This window comes from Rattus norvegicus, chromosome 15 (genome assembly GCF_021556685.1).
Source record: "Rattus norvegicus strain SHRSP/BbbUtx chromosome 15, alternate assembly SHRSP_T2T, whole genome shotgun sequence".
Taxonomy (NCBI): domain Eukaryota; kingdom Metazoa; phylum Chordata; class Mammalia; order Rodentia; family Muridae; genus Rattus; species Rattus norvegicus.
The window spans coordinates 28,700,813-28,728,791 of NC_141548.1; the positions used below are offsets into that span (position 1 = coordinate 28,700,813).

Here is a 27,979-nt window from a genome sequence, read left to right on the forward strand (position 1 = left end):
CTCCTAGCTTCCTGGAAGCCTCTCATGTTTGCTCTCAAAACAAGATGTAGAACTCTCAGCTTTCCCCACACCATGCCTACCTGGATGCTGCCATATTCCCACCCCGATGACAATGGATTGAACCTCTGAACCTGTAAGCCAGCCCCAGTTAAATGTTGTCCTTTATAAGACTTGCCTTGGTCATGGTCCATTCCACAGCAATGGAAACTAACTAAAATGTCATCGCATTGATTTCCAGCCCCAAACCCTCCTTAAAGCCTCCTTCACATCCTTGTTTCTCAAAGAGTAGATTAAGGGGTTCAGCATTGGGATCACCACTGTGTAGATCACGGCAACTGTGCGGTCCTGGGTCAAGGAGTAGCTGGACCTAGGGCGCAAGTACATAAAAAGTGTCGTGCCAAAGAAGAAGCACACAGCCGTGAGGTGGGAAGTGCAGGTGGAGAGCGCTTTGAACCTTCCCTGGGTTGAATGCATTCGGAGGATGGCGACGAAGATTAAGAAGTAGGAAATCAAGATGGTGAGAGTGCAGCTCAGAAGGTTAAAGCCCGCAAAAATGAAGAGCAAGATCTCACACAGCGAAGTGTCCACGCAGGACAGGGACAGGATGGGCGGTCCGTCGCAGAAGAAATGAGTGACCACGTGAGCACCACAGAAGTTCAGACTGAAGATGCAGCTTGTGTGGATCAGAGAATTGAGAAACCCGGCGCTATAGGAGCCAACGATGAGAGAGGCACAGACGTTAGGAGACACGATGGTTGGATAGAGGAGTGGGTTGCAAACAGCGACGTAGCGGTCATAGGCCATCGCGGCAATGAGGTAGCACTCGCTGGTGGCGAAGCCCGCGTAAAAGAACATCTGAGCCATGCAGCCAAAGTAAGAGATTACCTTCCTCTGAACCAAGAAGTTCATCAGTGTCTGGGGGACCACCGTAGAAGAGTAGCAGAAATCCAGGAAGGAAAGGCTCTTGAGGAGGGAATACATGGGTGTGTGCAGAGTGGTACTCACATGGATGAGAAAGAACATGACCAGGTTTCCCAACACAGTGATGGAGTACATGATCAGAAACACCACAAAGAGCAGCTTTTGGAGCTGGGGGTCACTGGTGAGGCCCAAGAGCTCAAACTCCATCTCTTGGCTCAAGTTTGTTCTTTCCATATCTGTTCAGCTCTGGAGCGCAGACAGACTACAGACGTGAGACTGAACACTCGGGGACTCTCACCATTTGCTCAAGCGTTCCTGAGTTGGGGTCTTTTGGAGAGATCTGGCTTTGTAGATGGGACTGTCATGAGAGAAGACCTCCTCTTCTTGATTGGTCGGTTGATCAGCAAGCCTTCCGTGAGAAGCAACGGGAAATAGAACAACGATATGAAAACTCTTGGAGGTCGAAAAGTCTAAATAATGAGGCCTTCTCTCTTGGAATCCACATTTAGTGTTCTGTCTACATGACTCTGGATTCCCTCCTAAGGAAGTCTGCAGTGCCTGGTGACAGGGAGGGACATCGCACGTGATAGACGATACGTTCTGTGGGAGCACAAAATGAGCAGAAGCTTCATCGCTAACCACACGTGTCACCTGTGGGATGGACCTAACGTCTCTGGATTTCAGTTTTCTGATCTGTAGAGGAAGAACAGAAGTTGGCCTGAAATATGGTGAAGGCTCAGTGAGTGAAACACAAATCAAATCGCTTGAACGCAGAGCGCACACTAAGATGTAAGGAATGCTTGCAATGGCCGTCCTCACAGGGCAGACAGGCCTACCACATAAACACATGGGGAAAGTGAGATAAAACAGTAACAAAATGTAACACAAAAGCCACCACCCAAGGACATAGACAGGAGCACATGCTAAGCAGCAGTGACAGGACGGGCTTTCAGGGAAGCTGAAGGAGGTTGTTTGGCTCAGGTGGAAATGCACCCCTATGGGTACAGCATAATCTGATTTTAATTACTGCTGTTTGTAAAGACGAGAGTGGCTGAGGATATAGAGAGACAGGGGTGGTGTAATGAGCAAGCCGACATTGAGGACTAGGGGTTGTTCGGCAGGGAACATACCCACCCATGTTTATGAAAGTCTCCGTCATTTTCAGTCAACAAAACCGCCCTGAGATTGGGAGCTATTGGTAGACAAGATCAGGCCCCCTCTAAGGCTGAAGTGTGTAAAAATGTCTTTCCTATTTAGAGAATGTGTCTTGTAAACATCACCCTATCCCTGCTCTGTCAGCTCCTCTGCCCTCACGGTCAGGAATTACCAGTGGTTTCAGTACCCAGTGCTTTGTTGAAGACTCAGTTTTGCAGACTTTAAAGCCAGCAGACATGACTAGGTAGGACAAAACCAGCCAATATGAGCTCTTCTCCTTGTCGTTCAGGGAGTAAGGATTGCATCTGTGAAAGATGTTGGATGATTCGGGAGCGCCCAGAGTTGAACTGAGCACACCAAGATGTTGGTTATCCCCACTGCCAGAATCTCCAGGATCGTGAAAGTACCCAGGCAGAATATTCTAGCCATATAGATAACTGGACTTAGCTATGGGTAAGTACTAAAAGACCATGCTCATCAAGGGAGGGCTGTGCGTGATAATAAGAAAAGCATATGGGTTGGGGATTTAGCTCAGTGGTAGAGCGCTTGCCTAGCAAGCACAAGGCCCTGGGTTCGGTCCCCAGCTCCGAAAAAAAAAGAAAAAAAAAAAAGAAAAAGAAAAGCATTTGAGGGCTGGAGAGATGGCTCAGCGTGTAAAAGTGCTGAGTTCCAGTGGATGTGGGTTCGGTTCTACAAACGCATTTCAGACCTTCACAACCACCTGTAACTCCAGTTTCAGGGGCTCTGATGCCCTCTACTGACTTCCATGACAGGCATACAGAAGCACATGTACACGTATGCATCATCATCATCATCATCATCATCATCATCATCATCATCATCATAACCATAGTAACAATAGAAGCCACTTTGGGTGATGCCCAGAGAAAACATGCACTAAAAACAGCCAGCAGACCTGAACACAGAGCATCTGGAAGCGCAGCGTGTCTTGATTTATTTCTAGTTACTGGGATGTAACATTAAGCTACCGTAGCCCAAGAGCGACTACTTTATAATGAACTAAGGAAAACTAAAGAATGTGGGGTTCTAGAGTTGAGCCACTAATGCTGTCAACCCTAACGGGGTCAAAAGTCACCTTAACTCAAAGACAAATTGCAGGAGAAATAACTGTGAAAATCCAGGCTGGAAATAACTTACCAGAACTTCAAGGAAGTCACCAGTGGGACATTAAGAGTAGAGTAGAACCACTCGACCTCTGGCTTCGCATCTTCTTTCCTTATTTCCTCAGAATCCTGTTTTAGCTCAAGTAACAGACCTGTAGTATTTCTCTGATAAGGAAAATAGACAAAACCAGAAAAAAAATCAAAACTAGGAACATGTCCAATGCCTGGGGTGGTGCAGATGAAGGGGACCCTCCACTGTGACAAGTGTTTGCCATTTCCCTCTCCCTCTCTATTCCTCTCTCTCTCCCTCTTCTTTTCCCCTCTCCCTCTTCCTTCCCCTCTCCTCCCTCCCCCTCTCCGTCTCCCTCTCCCTCTCCCTCCCCCTTTTATTGCTTATCACTTTTCTCTAATCTGCACTAAATTTAAAAATCCTCCAGAATACAACGAATTAGACAAAAAAACAGATTATAGAGAAGTTGATCTCTGACATATTTTGAAATAACCTGGAGATGGCAGTTTGTACCTTGGAAGAAGAAAATCCGACGTGAGTTCTATTTTTTATTGTTTATTTATGTTTATCTATGTTTATTTTTATTGTATGTGCATTGCTATTCTGCCTACGTATATATCTGTGAGGGTGTTGGATCCCCTGGAACTGGAGTTACAGGCTGGTGTGAGCTGTCATGCGGTGCTGGGAATTGAACCTTGGTCCTTTGGAAGAGCAGCCAGTGCTCTTAACCACTGAGCCATCTCTCCAGCCCCCAAGTATTATTTTTAAAAGAAGGAAGAGGTGCTGGCTCAGTGCTGGAGAGATGGCTCGGTGGCACTAGCTGCTCTTCCAGAAGACCCAGGCTCGATTCCCAGAGTCTACATAGTAGCTTACAACAGTCTGTAATTCCAGTTCTAGAGGATCCAATGCCCTTTTCTGGCACCTCTGGACACAAAAGTGGTTCATAGATAATACACTCGGGCAAAACATCCATACACATAAAAGAAAGACGAAAAAGGAAAGATTAGAAGTAGACGAAGGAGTTGGAAGGGATTTTATTCATACCTGACTTCTCAATGCTCCCCCTGAAGACCAAAGAGCAAAAGGATATATGAAGAACATGAGCCAGCAGAACAGCCAGTGACCTTTAAGATCCTTAGGCGATGGTGACTCCTAACAAAAGGTCACTAGATAGCCTTACTATATGTAAGATCCCAGTTTTCAACTGCAAGAAATCTGATCCAATAGGTCTACAGATGAACCCGGAAGTCTGATGCTTTTACAACAGGTGATCTTTGAACTTTAAGGAACACTGAGCTGTGAGGTGTTTACACAAGGACACAGACCCTTCTAACCACACTTCCTTTCCTAACCTGCCAGAATTCTCAGTGTTCTGATATCAGTCTCTTCCCTCCTATAGATACGCCAGTAGGTGATAATTCTCACACAGCTGGGCTACCTTGTGGTCATCAAAACCAGATGAGATGTTCTGTAAGCCAAATCCTAGCACATGACTTGATGGTACTGGAGCTCCGAGCACAAGCCTTCCTCGAAAGAACAATGAAAACAGAGGCAGACTCTGTGTCCATTGACTAAATCTGGGGACCTCATGAGGGTAAGGAATGAGACAGCCCCCTTCCCTGTGAACCCTCACCACCAGGCTTTCATGGGCAAGAGACTCCCCAGAGCCATCTGTCCCCTCTGGGCAGCTCCCGACTGGGGAAGAGGTGTTCATGGTGGGGTTTTAGGAGGCAAGTGAGAAAAAGGAGTAATTGGTCCCATGAAGACCCATTAAAGTGTTTGTTATCTATCAGAGTCTCTGTCCCAGAGTCAGGTGACTGAGAAGCTGGGGTTGAGGGAATGAGCCCCACCAGATTCCTAGCAACTTGTGGATCATTACCTCAAAGAAAAGCTCTCCCTTATGTAAACAGAGCTACTGACTATTAACTGTGTTTACTCTGTAACAGAAACCTAGGTTTTCCTTCTAGAAGAGCTGACTAGTATACACCTGTGCTTTAACCTCCATCAACACAAACTTTCTGCTCTTCACCATCGTGCTAATAGTTCGAGTTAGAGCTAGCTACTTAGTTTCCACATGTTTGGAGATTTCATGGTTGTATTAATAGTACAAGTTAGAGCTAGCTACTTAGTTCCCACATGTTTGGGGATTTTCTAACAACCTTTTGTTATTGGTTTCCAATTTAATAGCACCTGGTCAGGGAAAATACTCTGTATGGCTTTGATGTTGCAGAATTCACTGAGTAAAATGCAGCCTGTGTTGGTGGCTGTTCCATGTCCATTTGAGAAGAATGTCTTCTCCTTTGTAGTGGAGTACTCCACAAATCCCAATTAGGTTAAGTTGGTTGATAACAAGATTAAGAACAATACATCCACTCAGTCGTCATATGCCCCTTCTTCTTCGGTCATCGATGTAATGGATGTTTTGCTTTTGAGGTACTACCTCACTATGTAGCCCTGGCTGGTCCAGAATGCACTATGTAGTACAGGCTAGTCTCAAACTCCTAGAGAACAGCTTGACTTTGCCTCCTAAATGTTAGGATTAAAGACATGGGTCACCATCCCTGGCAATCATGGATTCGTTTCAATTTTTATCTACTATATTCTGAAGTCTCATTACTAGGTGCCTGTTGACCATCTTCCCACTGGATAAACTAAGAAGTCGAGAACCAAAAGTGCTTGCTGGGCCTATAGAGACATTTCAGAGGTTAATGCTTCTCTTACGGAGGACCCAAGTAACACCGGCTCCAGGGGCGCCTGATGCCTCTGGCCCCCGTGGACACCTGCACTCATATTCACGAATATATACATAATTAAAATTAAAAAATATTTTTAAAAGGTGATTGCTGGCTGTTGGTTTTTGTTTGTTTGTTTGTTTCAAGATAGGATTTCTCAACGCAACCCTGGCTGTCCTGGAACTTACTCTGTAGACCAGGCTGGCCTTAAACTCAGAGATCTGCCTGCCTTTGCCTCCTGAGTCCTGGGATTAAAGGCCTGTGCCACCACCACCCGGTGCTGATATTTTTTTATTTTGGTTGTGAGCCTAGCCTTTAATGGCTGAGCCGTTTTCCCAGCCTGATATTTCTTTTTTTTTTTTTTTTTTTTTTTGGTTCTTTTTTTCGGAGCTGGGGATCGAACCCAGGGCCTTGCGCTTCCTAGGTAAGCGCTCTACCACTGAGCTAAATCCCCAGCCCGATATTTCTTATTTTTAACCATACTTTGTCAGATATTAATAATAATCACAATCAGTTTGTTTTGGCTAATGTTAATGCTCCATGACTTTTAAAATCCATTTACTGTTGGAGCGTTTACATATCTGTAATGAAAGTGCGTTACTGGTGGGAAGTAAATGACTAGCTCTTCTGGCAATGGGATATTCTGAAGGTATCTCTGACATTCTAAGAGACGGAAACTCTTACTGGACCTCACAGACTCCTACCCTACTGTGGACTCAGACTGTCTAATCTGCCTTTAAGAGAACAGTGTAGCAACTGACCCTACTTACCTTAGATTTCCTGTGTGGTCTTTACAGTAGGAGCTGATGCCTAGCTGCAATTGTAAGTGACGACCTCGTCTGCGGGTGCCTCATTCGCTGAAAGCAGCAAACACAGAGACTGAGAACAACTTCCTAAAAACCCACCGTACAGATTGAAGACAACTGTTTATGGATACTGCTTGATAAGCGATGGTGTTTGTTATCTGGTCAATTGGGATCGGTTGGAGCCAGTGACATAATCCCGTGTAAAACTCTGTTAAAGATTCCTGTAAAGTATCCATTCCTTCCCCGTGTGGTGTTTTCTGTGCTGCTCAATGCATAAATCAAAGCCTTTTGTGAGGGATAGGCAGTCATATCACTCACAGACAGACACAGAGACACACACAGCTCATACCACACAGTTCATAGCACACACGGATTTTGTGTGTCTCTACACACATAATCACACAGACGCAGACACAAAGTCATGCAACAGACAGATAGGACATAAGACGCAGACACGGAAAGCATGAAGTGTAGAATTTAAATCTAGGTTCACTCTTGATTAAAGTACTCCAAGCAGAAGTACTTGTTTGCTTCTTTGTTTGTTTGTTCCTTAACCTAGCACTGATGTATTATTGGTGACTCAGGGTCAATCACTAAAGTAAATAATCCCCACAGGATCTTTTCATGTGTTTGGGTGTTTTATCTGCATGTATGTCTGTGCACAACCAGTGTGCCTGGTGCCTGAGGAGCACAGAAGACGAAGCAGTTTTGAGCCACTATGTGGGTGCTGAGAACTGAACCTGGGTCTTCTGGGAGAGCAACTAGTACTCTTAATTACTGGGCTATCATACAGCTCTTTCTTTTTTTTTTTTTTTTTCTTTTTTTCGGAGCTGGGGACCGAACCCAGGGCCTTGCGCTTCGTAGGCAAGCGCTCTACCACTGAGCTAAATCCCCAACCCCTATCATACAGCTCTTACTTGACATACTTGGAGTTGAGTCTGTGGTCATGCTGTGTGCTGTGGTTTCCGATTTAACCTCTTTCTCCTCCTCCTCTTCTTCCTCCTTCTCCTCCTCCTCCTCTTCTCCTCCTCTTCTTCCTCCTCCTCCTCTTCTCCTCCTCCTCTTCTTCTTCCTCCTCCTCTTCTTCTCCTCCTCCTCCTCTTCTTCCTCCTCCTCCTCTTCTCCTCCTCCTCTTCTTCTTCCTCCTCCTCCTCTTCTCCTCCTCTTCTTCTTCCTCCTCCTCTTCTTCTTCTTCCTCCTCTTCTTCCTCTTCTTCTTGCTCTTCTTCTTCTTCTTCTTCTTCTTCTTCTTCTTCTTCTTCTTCTTCTTCTTCTTCTTCTTGGATTATTGCTTCCTGTTAAATTTATATTCTTTTCCAGTTTCGTATCTGTAGCTTTGTATCTTTTGTTACTTTGTTTGCAGTTCATAGTGTACATCTCTACATCCCAGTCAACTCAGTGACACATCCTTCATATAGCTTAGGGTTCTCCAGCAGTGGGCTTTTACCTCTTTGCTTCCAGCCTATGTTGTTGTTACACATATATATTTTCCCATGCCTTAAATCCCACAATGCATTGTTATCATTTCTAAAATACAGTTTAAAATCAATCTGATTTAAAGAGATTTTAAAAACTAGGACAACAACCTTCTTTAATGACCCAGACTGCTAACATTCAGTATTTTTAATTCCTTCGCTGTTTTCATTTTCTCTCTGAATGACTTCTTTAACATTTGTTATAGGGATAATCCACTAGTGGGTAATTGTTTCCATACTGAACATCTAAAAACATCATGTTTGAAAAGTGTTTATCAAGTTAAGTTTAGAATTCTGGAGGCAGCCTTTCCCTTCAGTATGTGTAGATCATTGTCTTCTTGCTGGCTCTGCTCCCGGTGAGAAGTCGGCTGTCTTTGTCTCTCCATTATGTAACAAGCTGCTTTCTCTAGCTGCTTTGTGGCTTGTTTTGAACAGTTTGATATGGCCTGTGTGGATTTCTTCATGTTTCTTGTACTTGGGGTTTGTTACATTTATTAAATCAGTGAGTGTATTGTGGTCTTATGTTTTGAAATGCTGAAGTTACGTCTTATTATTTTGTCTTTATTTTTCCTGGAGCCGAGGACTGAACCCAGGGCTCTCTACCACTGAGCTAAATCCCCAACCCCACATCTTATTTAAGCATACTTTCATGCTTCTCTCTTTGTCTTGGGAATCACAGTACATCGAGCTGCTGGAACTCCAAAGAGGATGATATTCTATTTGATGAGCTATTTCTCCGCCGATGAAATGAGCCAAGATATAGATAGATAGATAGATAGATAGATAGATAGACATATATAATATAGATATAGATACACACACACACACACACACACACACACACACACACACGGGCACACAAGTTTATTGAGAAACTGCTCTTGAGCAAATGAATTCACTGAAGGAAGGACAAGGAAGTCACCATGGGAAGAGAAACCAAGGAGAGGGGGAGAAAGAATGTACAGAGAGATCGAAGGAAAGGGGGTCAGAGAAACCAAAACTGTCTGGATTCTATAGGGAAAAGCCTCTGGGGGAAGGGCAGCCCAGACCCAGGGTTGGAAAGTTCAGAGTAGAGGGTGTGGTATGCCATGTAGGGACTGAGGGATGCTGGGAGAACCTGGAGGCCAGATCACACATGTAAAATATGCACCTGGTGGGGGGCCCTGTCCCAGTCTGAAACCCAACACCATTTTTCTTATCTACTCGTTTAGATCTTTCAGGGTTTCTCTTCCAGTGCATTTAACTGCTAGGCTTCCAAGTGCACTAATCTTTTCTTTTGCAGTATCTAGTCTGCTACTGTTTAATGTGTATTTTCACTTGGACCTGTCATTTTCATATCTAGATTTTGATTGCATCTTCCTTTGGTTTCCATTTCTTTGCTCAGTTTTTGTACTTTTTATTTACTGAGAACAGCTGCTTTCATGATCTTCCGAGCTAACTAACATGTCAGTTCTGGCTTGCCCCGGTGCTTCACTAATCTCCTCTTTTTGGTCCTATTTTCCCGTCTCTTTACATGCATAATAGTTGGTTGGGGTGCGACATACTGCCCATTGTCACCTGGTAGGGACTGGATGTTTTTGTTTCTTCTTTTCCGGGGATGTAATATGAGTTCATTGGCAATCGTTGGCAAGAGTGTTGAGTTCTATAAAAAGCCAAGGATATGTTTTGAAGAGCGCAGTACGGTGTGGTGGGAGGGGTGTCTCCGCTGGCCCATGCTGAGGCATCCCTCCCCCCTGAGGTAACAGCCCTGTACCGGGTATAGTTTAGAATAGAGTTTATTTAGGACATGGGAAGGGGAGTTGAGAGGGGAGTAGAGACAGAGACAGAGAAGAGAAGAAGCGGAAGGAGCGGCCAGGAACATGTCGGGTGGGGGAGAGAGAAAGGGGTCAGGAAGAGAAGAGAGTCAGAGAGAGGAGGGGCCAAACTGTCCCTTTTATAGTAAGCCCGGCCTACCTGGCTGTTGCCAGGTAACTGTTGGGCACAGCCTAGAAGGAATGCCAACAAAGAGTCTTATCTTCTTTAATCTTTCACAGTTTCTTAGGCACTGCAATCCTCAAATCAGGGGTGAGTATTCACCCTGACTGAAGAAAATTTCCTGACCCCTTTACCCACTGCCCTGTGAACTGAGTTTTCCCAGTCCCAGCGGCAGCAACTACAAAGCCACAGAACTACTCTTGTTTTTCTGTATGCATTGAGCATTCTTTCCTCTGGTTTTTGTCTGTTTGGTTTCTGTTTGTTTTACAGTAACAATAACCATACGCATGACTAGAGTCATGGGACTCACACAATGCTCAGAAAACCTGCTCCCTGTTCTTTAGTTCCGTCTCAGAAGTCCCACTGTGCACCAGGAGGGGGCGCCCACTTCAAAGACCCGTGTTTGAACTCTCAAGCTACTCACCACGTGTCTGCTCTGTTCACTTGCTATTGTAGGGGCTGCTCTCACCGCACTTCAGGGTTCCACCGTGTGTGGTGAGGTGTGTGTGGAGGGTGGACCCATGAGAGCTCCTCAGGGTTGCGCTCCCCGAGCCCTGACAAAAGCCAGGGAAAAGAAAAAGAGCAGCATTCTAGGTAATTAAATTAGTGTCTTATTTCTACTCCAGACAATTCAACAACTGAAACAGCACGTTAGAAAATGTTTTTTCAAAAGCCAGTGCATGTTTTTGTCAACAGAGTATGCATGATGCTTTAAAGATCTTATATATGTGTAGACTTGGGCGAACCCTCTCAACTACTCCCAAATGACTGAGGTGGACAGAAAAGAAATAAAAAGCAAATAAAGCAAAGAGACACAAATCAATGGTCCTTTTAGAATTCTAACAGAAGGGAAGATGTTTATCTGCCTTAAACTGTGGTAGAGAAATAGTCAGGGATGTCCCGGACTCGGCAAAGGGCTGGTTTCTCAGTAGCCACAAGCTGATTGTCAACAAAGGAAAGAGTGGAAGTGTGTGTCGTAGGGTTTCTCACAAAAGCAGCTGCTTCACGGTCACCATAGCAACACAACTTGGCAACATGGATAGATGATAGTGTGTGTTTGAAAACATACACAGTGGCAGAACACACTGAATGAAAATTAGAAATTCATGAGGCGACAGGCCACTTATCCAGAAGAGGACTGTCCCACACACCAAGAATGCATAATCTGAGCTGTCCTTGTACAAGGACTGTGTCAGTGTAACATACACAAACGCTCAGATATGAGAAAACAAAATAGCACGTTTGTGACATGTCTACAACATGCAATTATTGACAACTTTTAGGTAAAATCTTCAGAATGTTCCAGGAAAAAAGATTTGATAGCACAAAAATGGTTCATATCACCCCAAAATTTTTGGCCTTTCGGCGGGACCATAAAACGACATTTGTTGAAGCCTGAAAACTGAGATTAAGTACAGATTATGGGGAGTAGCCGAACTATAACTGCTCCAGTTTTCTACAAAGTCACCTTATCAGAATTCTCGAGGCACAAGAAGAGACAGTGTCTTCCCGGGCAGAACACGGATGTTCCACACCACGGAGACACCCAAGTACCACCTGCCCGCTAGTCCTGGCTTTTTTTTTTTAATATTTTATTTATTATATATTATGATTACACTGTCACTATCTTCAGACACACCAGAAGAGGGTATCAGATCTCATTTCAGATGGTTGTGAGCCACCATGTGGTTGCTGGGATTTGAACTCAGGACCTCTGGAAGAGCAGTCAGTGCTCTTAACCACTGAGCCATCTCTCCAGCCCTAGTCCTGGCTTTTGAGGAGGATCTGTGTCTCTGATTTTTGTCTTCCAGCTCAGGGAATGGTGGTGGTGGTGCTTGTGGGAGAGGTGGCAGGTGCTGAAAGGATTCAAATTCCTGTGAGGTAGGCCAGCAAACAGTTCACTGAGAAGAGCACTTGCTACCAAGCCTGCAGACCTGAATTTAGTCTCCAGGGGCGCCCACGCTGTGGAAGGAGAAAACTGGCTCTCATATGTTGTCCTTGAGCCACACTCACAGAACATACTAAATAAGTAAATGTAAAAACAAGACAAAACAAAAACACTTTGAACACTGAGCTATTGAGACCCAACAGTGAGCATCGTGGTGGAGTTGAACTTGCGATCCATCAGAATCTAGGTGCCTGTAAGGAGAGTACTTCTCATTATTTTCCCCAGATGGGCTCAGGATTCGGGAGGTCTCTGCCCTAAATGAGCTGTTTGCACAGTGACCTTGAACACACTAGGCCGTCTCGCCAGGGCTTGGCGCGGTATCTGCCCATCAGATTCCTTCGGCTGGAGGAGGCGTGGGAGAGCAAACAGGGTTCCCATGGGAATAGGATTCACACTGCAACGTAGCGCAGAAAAGTCTGTTACTATCACAGGCGGGCAAGCCTTCTTTTCCATTGCTTGATCTTCAGTGAGGAACATTCTCGAAATTACTTACTGCAAGTGTTCTAATACCTTTTGGACTTGACATAATTGGAGTGGTCAAATTAGGACCCCCCCCAGAAGTCACGTGATGTTGTCAGCGTTCTTCTAGAGGCAAACTGAGAGGTGACCGTCAGTCTTCTCAGATCTCCTCATTCCCACGATGTGTCTTCCTGATGTGCGCATTCAGCTCATTCCATTTATATCAAACGCTTTGTGATTTATCCTACAGAACTCCTATTGGATACACTTGCTTCTCTCCTGCCAAGAAACGGTAAAAGAAGGCAGTGTCCAGTGAGCGATGCCTTACCATCGCCCGGCTCCGTTACCCGCAGCAGCTGAAGAGTCCTTCAGAGTCCTTCCCTCGGGCAAACCCAGGAGTGTTGGCTTTGATGCAGAAAAAAATTTTTACAGGATAGGATAGACTAAAAGAAGTTAATATAAAGCTGTTTTATAGAGATTAGCGGTTTTGTGGAGATTTTAAGCACAAGGTTTAGAAAGAGAGGCAGTCGGGGAGAATGTAAGATACGCCCCCCAGTGTGTGTGTGGCTTTCTCAAAGGAGAGTTGCTCCTCCTTTTCCTTTATACACCTTTTCCTTTATATCCTTTGGGTGATTTTGTTGTGTTGTTCTCCCTTTCTTTCTCTCTCTCTCTCTCTCTCTCTCTCTCTCTCTCTCTCTCTCTCTCTCTCTCTCTTTCTCTCTCTCTTTCCTTCTTCCTTCTTTCTTTCCTTCTTTCTCCCTTCCTTCTTTCTTTCCTTCTTCCTTCCTTCCTTCCTTCTTTCCTTCTTTCTTCCCTTCTTTCTTTCTTTCTCTTTCTTCCTTTTTCCTTCTTTCCTTCTTTACTTCTTTCCTTCTTTTTTTTTCTTTCTTTCTTTCTTTGAGACAAGGTCTTGCTACATAACCCCTGATGTCTCACAACTCGTTACATAAACTGGCTAGCCTTGACTTCACAGAAAGCTGCCTGCCTCTGCCTCCTGAGCTGGGTTTACAGAGCCACCACATTAGGTCATTTGAATGTTTGTTTTAAACTGTTATCTTTTTTATTATTTTTTAATTTATTATATATAAGTACACTTTAGCTGTCTTTAGACAGACCAGAAGAGGGCATCAGATCTCATTACAGATGATTGTGAGCCACCATGTGGTTACTGGGAATTGAACTCAGGACCTCTGGAAGAGCAGTCAGTGCTCTTAAACACTGAGCCATCTCTCCAGTTCTAATTATTATTTTTTAACTTTATTCTTCTCTCATCTATTACATCCTGACCATCATTTCTTTTCCTCCCCTCTCCCCCAAATCCACTCCTCGTTAATTCCCTTCAGAAAAAGGTGGAGTTGCCAGGGTTGTCAACCCAAGACGGCTTATCAAGTTGCAAAAGGGATCAGGTATCTTCCCTCAAACGAAAGCTGAATGAGGCAACCCAGCAGGAGGGGAACGGTCCCAAACGCAGGCAAAAGAGTCAGAAGCAGCTCCTGCTCCTGAAAGAATAAAAAATATAGCCAAGAAGTCAGAAGTTTAAAAATGCTATCTCACACCTAAGAAGCCCTAAAAACCTCAAATTCCAGACCCTGCTCTCTACCTGTAAGTAGGTAAAAGGTCACATATCTTGAGCCTGCTCTCCCAGAAACTAGATAAAAGGGCTTAAAGATAAGGCCCTTAGATACGTGATCCTGACCTAGTAAAGATAACAGAAAGCTTCTCCCAGGAACTAGCTGACCATAAAGTTAGATTACAATCTTAAAAGCAATCTTGAGAGACAGGAAGCTTCTCCTTGTGACTTTTCACTGGTATTCTCCACATTTTCCAATGACGCCATCCCTGCCCCCTTGGGTTGTGGCTTCTTCCTTTAAATACCCCTTCTCCCAGCTACTGGGGGTCAAACTCCTATGCCCTTGCGTGGGATATGAGTCTCTACCCCAGTGCACTGGTTCCTATCAATAAACCTCATGTGATTACAGCAAGGACCCTCTTGTGTGAGTTATTGGGGGATCGAGTCATCCAGAGACTTGAGTGAGGGTCTCCCCACTCTGGGGGGGTCTTTCACTCCCACTGTTAGTGTATCTGGTTTTATGTTGAGACCTTTGATCCAGTTGGAACTGCATTTTGTACAGGTTAAGCAGTAGTCTATTTGCATTCTTCTGCTTGGAGACATCAATTTGAACGGCACCATTTGTTGAAGATGCCGTCTTTTTTTTTCCCCCAGTGGGAATATCTGACTTCTTTATCAAAAATCAGGCTTCCATAAGTGTGTGGACTTATATATCTGTTTTCCATTCCATCCCATTGATCAACCAGATTGTTTTTGTGCCAATATCATGTGGATTTTTTAATTACTATTGCTCTGTAATACAGCTTGAGACCAGGGATGAGGTGATACCCCTGGAAAGTTCTCTTATTGTTCAGGGCTGTTTTAGCTATCCTGGGTTCTTTTGTTTTTCCATATAAAATTGAAAAATGTCCTTTCAAGGTCTGTGAAGAACTGTGTTAGAATTTTGATGGGGAACGCATTGAATTTATAGATTGCTTTTGGTAGGAGGGCCATCTTTAGCATGTTAATCCTACTGATCCCTGAGCATGGGGGGGTCTTCCCTTGATGAGGGGCAAAACCTGCTTTCTGAGGGTGTGAAGTAGGAAAGCTGGCACTGCCCTTCATCAGCCCTGTGGTGATGCGGGCAAGGGGGAGATACTGCATTCCACTCCTAACTGCTTGTGGCAGGTGGGAGAGCTGTCCCTACCCCTCAGGGATATAGCATTCAGGAGAGTGCCTCCCCCTCTCCCATGCCCAAACCCACACTTAACCAGGGCAGCAATGTAGAGCTAGCCTGGTGGAGTGGTCATGAGTGAGCCAGCCCTGAGTTCAAATCCCAGCAACCACAAGGTGGCTCACAACCATCTGTAATGGGATTTGATGCCCTTTTCTGGTGTCTGAAGACAGACAGCTACAGTGTACTCATATACATAAAATAGATAAATCTTAAAAAGAAAAAGGAATGAAAGAAAGAGAGAGAAAGAAAGAAAGAAAGAAAGAAAGAAAGAAAGAAAGAAAGAGGAAGAAAGAAAGAAAGCCACCCTGCACATTTAATCCTTGAGTTGTGTGGGAGTCTCTGTAAACATCATGGTCCAAAGAGTAAGGATCTGTGTGAGACAAGAAAGAAAACCATTTTAAAAAGACTTCGGGGGGCTGGGGATTTAGCTCAGTGGTAGAGCGCTTACCTAGGAAGCGCAAGGCCCTGGGTTCGGTCCCCAGCTCCGAAAAAAAGAACCAAATAAATAAATAAATAAATAAATAAATATAAAAAGACTTCGGAAGTGGTGGTTTAAACTGCTGAAGTCTGGCCCCGGGCAGTTTTTTTCAGGCATATTTAAGCACAGTACTACTTTGGGGGAAAGTTTCCCAGTGACAGTTGCTACAATAAAGTTTAAGGCATGACTACATAAAAACTCTTTTGCAAAGTACACATGCCACTGGCCATCCAAGAATGGGTTCTATTGACTGAGAAACCACCCTCAGAATAAAATCCCAGGGAGGAAATAAACATGAACTGAGTGAGTCGGGTGTGGCCTGGCCCTGCAGACAGCACAGATAGATCACCAGGCTATTAACTAACTACCAGCTTTCCCTGTGGAAACAGGAATGCATCCCTTCGGTTAAAGAGACATCCCTGTGTGTTTAACACTCCTGGTTTTCCCAGTGCTCCTCTATGTGTGTGAGGACCTCATGCCTTCTATAGGGATGCATGGATCCCACAGGGACTTGGGTGCTGATGGGGGATGGGCTCGTTTTATCATGAAGCTGAGCTCACTACTAGCAAAAAAAAAAAAAAAAAAAAAAAAAAAAAAAAAAAAAAAAGCCATGCGGCTTCGCTGCCATCTAATGACCTCATCAAAGTAGAAACAGCCATATGAATTGGCCACCGTTGGTCAGTGACACCATCAAACTGGCAACGACCATGTGACTTGACCTCCATCTTGGTCAGTGACATCAGAATAGTGACAACCGGGCTGGAGAGATGGCTCAGCGGTTAAGAGCACCCGACTGCTCTTCCAGAGGTTATGAGTTCAATTCCCAGCAACCACATGGTGGCTCACAACCATCTGTAAAGAGATCCGATGCCCTCTTCTGGTGTATCTGAAGACAGCTACAGTGTACTTATATATAATAAATAAATAAATCTTTAAAAAAAAAAAAAAAAAAAAGAATAGTGACAACCATGTGCATTTACCGGCATCTTGGTAATTGCAACCTCACTGCATTATTCAAAGTGGCAACATTTATAGAACTTAACAGCCTTACTCTTATAATGATCTGCACCACAAGCATTCAATCACATGTCCCAAACCTCTTCCCGATTTTTTTGTCCTTTTTGATTCTTCACTTTCCTGAATGCCTAATGGGATCATGGGAACGGAAGACCCAGAGTGCCATGAGATATAACTCAGTAAGGGAGTACCCAGCGGATTCACGCCAAGGTGTACCACTGAGTTTTATATGAAGAACACCTGGCTTCGGCCAGTGATGAGCTAAGCCATTGCTAGAGCCCTTCGGGGAGCCTAGTGGAATCGCCTATAAGCCAACAGAGTGTTGTAGAACTAACATGCCTTCCTAGTGAGAAATCACTCTGCACCCCCCACCACCTTGTCCTCCAAAGTCAACCAGGTCCCCGGGGACTGTGGGGCATCTCTCAAAATGCCCTGTAAGTGTGGGAAGTCACCTGTTTTCTCATTCTCAGAAGACTTTCAAGCAAGGCCACAGTCAAGCAAGGTTTTGTCCTCCACATAGATAGAACAACTAGTGAAATTAAGACTAACAGAGCAGGGAGATGCTGGTGCAGACCTTTAACCCCAGCACTAAGAGGCAGACAGGTGGATTCTGTGTGATCGAGGCCAGCCTGGTCCATAGGGCAGCCAGGACTGTTACGGAGAGAAACCCTGTCCCAGCAAAAAACAAAACAAAAGAAAAAGAAAAACTAGAGGAGCCAGAGGTTCCCCTCAAGCCCAAGTGACCCCCAAAGGCAGCTGACCTTGACAATACAAATCGTGTGTGTGTGTGTATGCATGATGTGTAGATAGATAGACAGACAGATAGATGATAGATAGATATATAAATGATAGATAGACAGATGATAGATAGATAGATAGATAGATAGATAGACAGATGATAGACAGATAGATGATAGATAGATGATAGACAGATAGACGATAGATACATGATAGATAGATAGATGATAGATAGATAGATAGAAAGAAAGAAAGAAAGAAAGAAAGAAAGATAGATAGATAGATAGATAATGTTGGCTGCCTGCATGGTCTTTGTGATGGCTATTATTGGTTGTCAACTTGACTACAATTGGAATTAACCAAAAACCCCAAAATGAGAAACATCTGTGAGGGTTTTTTTTTATTTGTTTGTTTGCTTGCTTGCTTAATTTGAAGTTGGAAAGATCCACTTCTAATCTGGACCTTTAAAACAGGAAAACAAGGGCTGGAGAGATGGCTCAGTGGTTAAGAGCACTGGCTGCTCTTCCAGAGGTCCTGAGTTCAAATCCCAGCAACCACATGGTGGCTCACAACCATCTGTAATGAGATCTGATGCCCTCTTCTGGTGTGTCTGAAGACAGCTACAGTGTACTTATATGTAATAAATAAATCTTTAAAAAAAAAAAAAACAGGAAAACAAGCCTTTAATCCAGAGCTTTTTTTTTAATCCACCCTCCCCCACCCCTGACAGGGTTTTACTGTGTAGCCTAATCCAAACCCCAACCCTACTTGCCACCCCAGCCTGGTTTAATGCTGATCTACTGAAAGCAGCTAAGACATCCAGTCTTGTGGACTAGATTCTTGAAACTTCCATTCACAGGCAGCCATTACAGAATTAGCTGGACCATAGCCTGTAGAGAGATTCATTCTATAACTTCTTTTGTTCTAGAGAACCCTAACCATCAGAGTCTTAAACACGCTGTGGGAAAGTAGCACCAAATACTGAAATGCCGAGTGTGTTTCCTCACCAGGATGACTCTGCCTGCACGCCAGGCTTAAACGCACCTGCGGCGCTGTTCAGACTCCTACTAATGATTCCCCTTCAGATTAAAAAAAAAAATGCTGTTCACATTTAAGACTTCAGACCTTGGCTCTCCTGTAGCCAAGAGATTTGGGCCCAGTAGTGTTGCAAGCTAAAAATTAAACAATGGCTAAGTTTCTTTCCTCTCCCTATCTGGAAGCCATCTGAAAGGGACCTCACACTGATTCTAACATTTCCAACATCTACTAAAGGGCCTCAAAGCAGATCCTCAGCCATCACTCAAGAGACCAAATGGGTGGGAGTGAGTAGAAGCCAATAGATGGATTCTCTTGGGAGCCCTTGTAGAGATTCTCTGGACTTTGATTTAAAAATCTCCTCTGTAGAGCCAGCTGTGGTGGCACAAATGTGTCCTAATTCCAGCCCCAGGGAGACAGAAGCAGATAGATCTCTGAGTTCGAGACAAGGCCTGTAGAGTAAGTTCCAGGACAGCCAGGGCTACACAGAAAAACAAACAAACAAACAAACAAACAAACAAACATGTCTCAGAAAATAACAACAACAACAACCTCTACTGTATCTCCTCGTTTCCTGTATGCACTACCCCACCCATCCCTGCCTGGATTTTAAATTGTCTACTTCAGCCAGGCACATGACACGCCTATAATCTTCACACTAGGCAGATGGGAGTTTAAGGCCTGGTTTACTCCGTATATTCCATGTTAAGCTAAGATACTGTGTGATACCTTATCTCAAAAATAAAAACAAATAAGTCTTGGAGATGTCAAGATGCTGCAGTGGGTAAATGCACTGGCCATCCAAGCCTAGAACACACATCAAAGTAGAAAGAGAGAATTAATGCAATAAGCTTGTCCTCTGACCTCCCTATGCATGACACAATGGCATGTGTGAGCGTGCGCGCGTGAACACACACACACACACACTAAAATAAAAGACTTTTTTTGTTGTTGTTGTTTGTTTTTTCTTTTATTCGGAGCTGGGGACCGAACTCAGGGCCTTGCGCTTGCTAGGCAAGCGCTCTACCACTGAGCTAAATCCCCAACCAATAAAAGACTTTTGATGCACGTCTTTAATCCCATCACTTGGGAGGCAGAAGCTGGTAGATTTCAAGAGTTTGAGGCCAGACTACAGATCAGCCAAAGCTACAAAAGGAAACCCTGTCTCAAAACCAAACAAACAAACAAACAAACAAAAGTCTTCTGAATACCTTTTTCTCAGACCCAAGCCAGTTTGATTTTAGCTAAGAATGCCTTGAGATAACCTTTAACTAACATGTTTTCTTAGAAGTGGCAACAGAAAAGGGGGGGAAAAAAGACTGAGAAGAAAAGGCCTCTGCAGCAGTATAGTCTAAAGGAGGCTTACACACACACACACACACACACACACACACACACACACACACGCATGCACGCATGCATGCACGCACACACAGAAACACACAAACATACACACATGCATATACACAGAAACACACAAACATACACACACATACACATACACTTATACACACATATTCATACACACACATACATACACACTTACATACACACATACACACACATACACACACTTACACACATACACATACACACAGACACACACAAACATTCACACACACATACATACACACTTACACACATACGCACTTACACACATACGCACTTACACACATACACACACACACATACACACAGAAACACACATACACACACATACACACACACGCACACACACTTATACATACACCAACATTCACACACATATACATACACACATACACACACATACACACACATACATACACACTTACACATACACTTACACATATACACACACACATACACATACACACAGACACACACAGACACACAAACATTCACACACACATACATACACACATACACACACTTACACACACACACTTACACACACATGCATACACTTACACACATACACACTTACACACATACACTTACACACTTACACATACACACACACTTATACACACATACACACACTTACACACATGCACACACTTACACACACATACACACACTCTTACGCACACACTTACACATACACAAACACACACACATACACACACATATACACACACACTTACACACACTTACACTTACACACACACATACACACACACATAAAAAACAAACAGCCTTAACTATAGACACAGGTTATCAAACAAACAAAATGATTCGTGATCAATTACATCCACTCAGTAATTACTAAGTTATTCTCTGCTGGTGAAATGAGCCAATTCGAAGCAGATTAGACCATATAAATGCAGGTTTATTGGGAAGAAGCTCTAGGGCAGACACACTGGCCCAGAGGAAGGAAGTTGCAAAGTTCAGGAGGGGTGTGCTGGGTAGGGCCTGAGGGATGTTGTGAGAACCTGGAGGCCAGGTTCACTCTGGTAGGTTAAATATGCACCTCAGCTGTTTGTCCCAGGTTTGAATCCCAACTTTCCAGCCTTCTGTTGGTAATGAATGAATAAGGGTGATATAATCGGCTATGACTGCTTCCTGCTGACATTTGGGCATTGTTATGGCAAAAAGATGGAATGTTGGCCAAGACTAGGAAGAGCAGGCTGTTTTACTTGATGTCCAGGTTGTAGGACCATCTGGGGCTAGGGACATGAAGACCCATTGGAAGCACCTGTGGGTAGGCAGTTAGGGACTGTACTGCATGCAGGGTCTAGGAAACACCTGGACTTGGCAGGATGCTGTGATAGATAGATAGATAGATAGATAGATAGATAGATAGACAGACAGACAGACAGACAGACAGACAGACAGACATTGGAGACAGAAAATAAAAAGGTTTTTCCCCCCCTTGGGTATACATTTGAAAGTTTTAGAGCCGTGGTCTTGGAAGTTGGAGGTGGGGGTGGGTGTTGTGTTTTATAAAAAAAATAAATAAATAAAGAGGGAAGGAAAATGTGTAGTCAGGTTGGGGGAAGGGAGTGCCTTTGCAGGCCCATGCTGAGGCTTCCCTTCCCCCTGAGGGACCAGCTACATGATGGTATAGTATAGAACAGAGTTTATTCAGGGCACACACAGGAGGGAAGTTGAGAGGGTAGTAGAGACATAGAAAGACAGAGAGACAGTAGAGGAGTAGAGGCCAACCATGAGTACATGAAGTCGGGGGAGGAGAATGGGGAGAGAGGGGGAGCAGGAGAGAGGGACAGAGCTAGAGCAAGAAGGCAAGAGAGCGAGAAGGGGGCAAGCAGCCAGCCCCTTTTATAGTGAGTCAGGCAGACCTGGCTGTTGCCAGGTAACTGTGGGGCAGAGCCTAGACAAAACGCCAACATTTCCCATTTTGGTTTGGTTAAAAAAGAAAAATTAGGGGACTGGAGAGATGGCTCAGTGGTTAAGAGCACCGACCACTGTTTCAGAGGTCCTGAGTTCAATACCCAGCAACTACATGGTGGCTCCCAACCATCTGTAATGGGATCAGATGCCCTCTTCTGGTGTGTCTGAAGACAGCTACAGTGTACTCATGTACATACATAAAAAAATCATTTTTTAGAAAAGAAAAATTAGAAAAAGATGATGGTGGGCTATGAATAAGGTCGTTGTGATCTTTAGCTACTTCCTGATGACTTTGGGGCAATGTGTCTCTAGGAAACCTAGGAAAATGGGTATGGGGAAGTTGGTCCAGGGTCGGGGAAAGGGGAATAGACCCCACCCTCAGGATAGGCGGTGGGGAGGGAAACAGGCTGTTGATTAACAGTACTTATCTGGAGTCTATCTGACCTTTGGGAGGTGGGTTTGAGTGGATTCCCTGAAGTTTAGAAGAACCCTTTTAAGTTTACAAAAAGATAATTTTCAAGGGGTTGGGGATTTAGCTCAGTGGTAGAGTACTTGCCTAGCAAGCGCAAGGCCCTGGGTTCGGTCCCCAGCTCCGAAAAAAAGAAAAAAAAAAGAAAAAAGATAATTTTCAGATATGTTGGTATTACCACATAAAAGTTCTGAACTTGAACTCTCAGTACAGCAGTAGCATAGTGAGGGGAAGAGGTCTGAAGCATTTTTCTTCTTCCCATGTCCCTTTTTTTTTTTAAGATTTATTTATTTATTTATTTATTTATTTATTTATTTATTTATTATACACAAGTATACTGTAGCTGTCTCAAACACACCAGAAGAAGGTATCAGATCCCATTACAGATGGTTGTGAGCCACCATGTGGTTGTGGTATTTGAACTCAGGACCTCTGGAAGAGCAGTTCGTGCTTTTAAACGCTGAGCCATCTCTCCAGCCCTCCCATGTTTCTTAACTCACTCTCCTAATACCATTCAAGGTTTTTCACCTCCAACCTTCATAACTTTCATTTATCAACCTCAAAACACCTTCCTAGACCCTCAAACACTTTCTTAGAAGCTTTTATATTATCAGACCTTACATAAACTTTAAACTTTACACTTTTCCTCTCCGGTTATTCACCATGAGACCCAGGTGGTTGACCACTGGAAGCAGTCACCTAAACTGACTTCCTTTAGACAGGTAAGAAGTTACTTCTTGTTCTAGTCTAGTCCTCAAAGCCCTGAGCGATCTGAGAAGGATAAATTGTAATCTAAATGACCAATGTATCAATTGAAATGGCAATTACCATGAACAAACTAACAAGAAACAAAAAGAGCACGTAATATTAGATCAGAGAGCACACGAAGACCTACCTCAGCCATACAGATAAGAGATGCTCCATTCATTTCCCATGAACCTCACAACCATGGTCTTTCTCGTCAAGGGTCTCGGTGTGTTTGTGTTTGACATCTTCAGTTCCTTCTCCATTAGGTAAGAGCAAGGAACCAAGACTATCATTACATCATGTCTGGGAAGGAATAGGATAGATTTTTGTTTCATACTGGATCTGATCAAGATTTTCTAAAACTCTGCCAGTGTTTTCCTGGAGAACCCACTAGGAGGCTAGCAAACCTCTTCCCCATTAGGAACCTCTTTTTGGTTGTTGATTTAAGACTTAGTCTCATGTAGCCCAGGCTGGCTTTGAACTTGCAACCTAGTCAAACTGGCTTTGAAATTCTAATCTTCCTGTTTTCCGCCTCTTATCCGCTGCTGTGATAGGCATTGTGAACACAGTTTGCCAGAAACATAGATAAACACATCTATCTATCCACAATATCACAATTCATTACCTAACAAAAACTTCTCAAGGTAAAGAATTTCAAAGGCAGCAATTTTCCAGATAATCCTACCTACACTGGCAGTCAGGCCGAGGTGGCCCCAGGTTATTTTATTCTAATCTTAATTCCTAGCATTAATCTTGTATCACACAGCACACAGTGAATCTCTATATATATATCTGAGTTACAGAATTAATACAGGCTTAGTGAGGCTACAGCAGACCTTCACGAGGTTCCAGACCTGGGCTGATAGAAATGCACTAGCGCCCATATTGATAAGATAACAAACCCAAACCAACCTCAGGAAGGAAGCTGCAGTTCAGGCTGAGAGGCGAGGGGGAGAGCAAAGGTTCATGGGTAAGTCCCTCTGCAAGATAAAAGACTAGAATCACTGGAGCAGAACAGAGGGCTCAAGTCCAAATGGGAGAGCAGATGGATGGACAGATGGCAGCTGAGTATGAATATGCCAGGAGTTCTCCGGGTGAGCACACTAGGTAGCAAATAACAGCTCCGTATGGGATGTTGTCTTAGTGTTAGGTATCCGTGGCATTCTGGGTCCAGGTGAGAGTTACATTCTGGTATGTCCTTTAACTTCTTGGGCTAAGTTTCTCTGATATGATTTTATTTACACATGTACACGTGTGTGTGTGTGTGTGTGTGTGTGTGTGTGTGTGTGTGTGTGTTTTGTGTAACAGCCTTGGTTGTATTGGAACTCGGTCTATAGACCAGGCTACCCTCAAACTCACAGAGCTTCTCCTGCAGAGAGCTGGGATTAAAGGCCTGTGCCACCACAGCCAGTATTATAATTTTTTTACTTAAATAGTTATTTAGCTTAGTGTATGTGTATGAATGTTTTGCCTACGTGTATGTCTGTCTACCATGTCCATGCCTTGTGCCCATGAAGGCCAGAAAAGAGTTGTGTCCCCTAAAACTGGAATTATAGATGGTTGTCAGGTGCCACCAAGGTGCTGGGAATCAAACTAGGGTCACAAAAAGTGTTTCTCACTACTGAATAATCTCTCCAGAACTCCATGATATGATTTTAATATGTTCACGAGCCCAGTAGTCTCATTCACCCTCCTAAATTTACAGGGTAGCACTCTTCCTGCTCCCAGGAATACTCACTGTTACTCTGTGCCGCACGGTCGTGTCAGGTCGTGTCAGGTGCTGTCTGCTTGCCCACCCAGGAACACAATCATCCTCCCGCCCTCAAGATGGAGTCGAAGCTGCTCGTAAACGGACTAGCACAGCCTAACTGCAACAGTGCGCATGAGCCGTCATGCCTGGCTTGCGATCCTCTTAATGAGGAAACCAGGATGGCTAGTTCTAGCTTTGTCCCTTAGCGGACCACAGCAGATGCTAGAGCTAGCCTCTTGAGGTAGGACGGTAGGGTTGAGAACGAATGATGCCGCGTGGGCGGTGACCATGGGAGATAAACTATCATGGAAGCAGGCGGTGGGGCAGATGATCCTGCATGCTTACAGCAATGGACCCTCCAGAATATCTGTCCTCCAACACGAGCTTTGTAACGAGTGAAAAGTCTTCAGCCTAAAGCAAGTTTTCGAGCTCAAGCTTTTGACAAGTTACAGAGGTCCTCTTGTCCCCCGTTTCTCTTTTCTCTTATATAAGAGAGTCAGAGGTAAAATAATACTAAAATTTAAGGAACCATCTTTTCCTGACTTTCTTTTTTTCTTTTCTTTTTTTTCCGGAGCTGGGAACCGAACCCAGGGCCTTGAGCTTGCTAGGCAAGCGCTCTACCACTGAGCTAAATCCCCAACCCCTTCCTGACTCTTCAGAGCATGTAGTGTATCTGGGGATGTAGCTCACTCCGCAGAATGCTTGCCCAGCATCCTGTGTTGGACCACCGACACTGGGGAAAAGTATATATTTGTAAGTTCAGACCAGCACGGGCTACATGAGCTCCTCTCTCAGAAAGAAAGGTGTTTGGAGGGGGGGGGGGCAATACAAGGAGACAGGAAGAAAAGAGAAAGTATATATCTTTCGGTATGTATTTATATACTAAAACGTCTTACTCGACAGGGACTTGAATCCTGTCAGGCAGCTTGATACTTAGACTCCTTCATAAGGCTCCTTAATTTCAACACCAGGATGTGAACACCAGGAATAATTTAGGCCATTGAAGCAAGGCTTAAATATATAGAGGCAGTGGGGCTGGAGCGATCCTGACCTTGCAGAAAGACAGTTTAGTTCCCAGTACCCACAGGGCCTCTCGAAAACTGCAACTCCAGTTTCAGGGGAATCTAATGCCCTCTGCTGGCCTCTGTGGGTTCCTACATGATATGGTAATCCCCATAAATTCATACTCATAAATCATATATAACCTTCAACACAGTCCACACCTTCTAATACACAACCGTGACAAAGATATCATGCATTCCAATAATAAATGTTAATATAATGGAGCAGAGGCTTCTCTGGGTGAATATTTTTTTCCAATCCTCTTCCTCTAATAAGGAAAAGACTGCACAACTGTCGTAATGCTTTCAGTAGAAACTATAGTTATATTAACAGTATATGTTACAGCTGTTACCTCAGCTGCACAGATCACTCCGAAGACATGCTAACTCCAAAGGTCTTTCCATGTTGTTGCGGTTGGCAACGTTTTACTACGCTCCCTTAGGCCTACTTTCCTTGCAGGCATTCTAACCACTGCCCACTCCCACATTCCATTTGTCAGCTTGAAGCAGTCAAAACAGTCTCCATCCTCCAAACCGTACTGCAGCTACAGTGACCTCTTCTGAGAGGGGGGATTGAAGGACCAGGAGGTAGACAGATTCTGGACAGAAGAAGATAGAGAAATGGTCCATGGTCCCCAGCTCCGGGAAAAAAAAGAAAAAGAGAAAAAGAAAAAGAGAAATGGTCCATGGTCAGTTAATAAAGATCACTAACGTTTTCCACCTCAGTCAGAGGATTGAAAGGTTTTTTTTTTTTTCTCCCACCAGCAGGGACCTATCTGACTGACTGGTCAAGGATGACAAGGTATGTTCTAGATGTGTCCTAAACTTGTTTACTGGAAGCTGTGGGCCAGACGTCTTCCCTTTCTTTGTCTAAGTTCAATAACCCAAATTTTTGGGAGAGACTTCTCCCGATACAATAGAAACATGTCCACTGGAAGCTCCAGATCCATCAGCTTCCCTATGTTTGCCTAAGGTAACCAAGGTTAGGGGAAAGGAACACATCCCAGACCACCAAAAATACCTAAAACTCTCATCCTCCAGAGGAAAAATAGTTTCAATCGTCTGTATGCTTTACTTTGTGTGTACGTGTGTCTGCATATGTCTACATGGGTCTTTGTGTGTGTGCATAGGTGTGTTGTACTGTTGCTGTGTGTGTGTGAACCTTTGTGAGCATTTGTCTGTACAAGAGAGAGTGAGGAAGCTCATGCACAGTATGCATGTGCCTATTCACTATATTTTATTCTTCTCTCATATATTACATGCCAACCACAGTTTCTCCTCCCTTCACTCCTCCCAGACTCTCCCCTGACACCTCCTCTTGATTTATTAGGCAAAAAAAAAAAATATATATATATATACACACACATACATGTGTATACACACACACACACATACATGTGTGCACACACACACATATATATTTGTTATGCCCAGATCTTGAGGTCCCCACAGACCACCAGGAGTCAAACTCATATGGAAAAGTAAAAAGTCTTTATTCAAGCTCGAGCTCAGACCCTCCAACCTCTCCAGCAGTGGAAGGTGTGGAAGGTCCTGAGCTGGTACAAGCCTTGCCTATTTACCATGGTACCATGGGTGAGGGACTTTCCAACCTGGCAGTTAGATAATTGGTTGACATTTGCTTGGTGCACTTCTATTAGCTAGTAATGACTTCAGCTTGGTGTGAACGATGGTTGCTAGTCTAGTCGATCTACTTTAGACGTTAGGCACTTTCTCCTGAGGACTGATTGGTTGTTACCGAGAGCAGAGTGGCTATTTGCCTAGAGGATTCATGATTGTTATCAGAGCGACATGGCTCCTGGAACAAGTTGGGGTTTTGCTAATAGCTGAGTTCATGCAGAGGGCAAGTTAATCATAAAATGGAGTCTGATAACAAAAAATGGAGTTTGTAATGTTAAGCTGGGCCCTTCCACATTAAAAAAAAAGATAATTATAGGGCTGGAG

General features: G+C 44.0%; 1 protein-coding gene and 1 long non-coding RNA gene across 2 annotated transcripts; both read right to left on the minus strand.

Moving 5' to 3' along the window:
- Positions 1 to 219: 219 nt before the first annotated feature.
- On the minus strand, positions 220 to 1,155 carry Or5au1 (olfactory receptor family 5 subfamily AU member 1). Its single transcript, NM_001000834.1, has one exon. It carries the CDS (start codon positions 1,153 to 1,155, stop codon positions 220 to 222), a length of 936 nt encoding a protein of 311 aa, NP_001000834.1.
- A 12,678-nt stretch (positions 1,156 to 13,833) lies between these two features.
- On the minus strand, positions 13,834 to 25,054 carry LOC102553296 (uncharacterized). The gene is made up of 4 exons (XR_015638749.1): positions 24,945 to 25,054; positions 24,119 to 24,186; positions 23,355 to 23,509; positions 13,834 to 14,102 (listed from the first exon to the last, which is right to left on the minus strand). It is a non-coding gene; the product is annotated as an uncharacterized LOC102553296 (long non-coding RNA).
- Between the last annotated feature and the right edge of the window lie 2,925 nt (positions 25,055 to 27,979).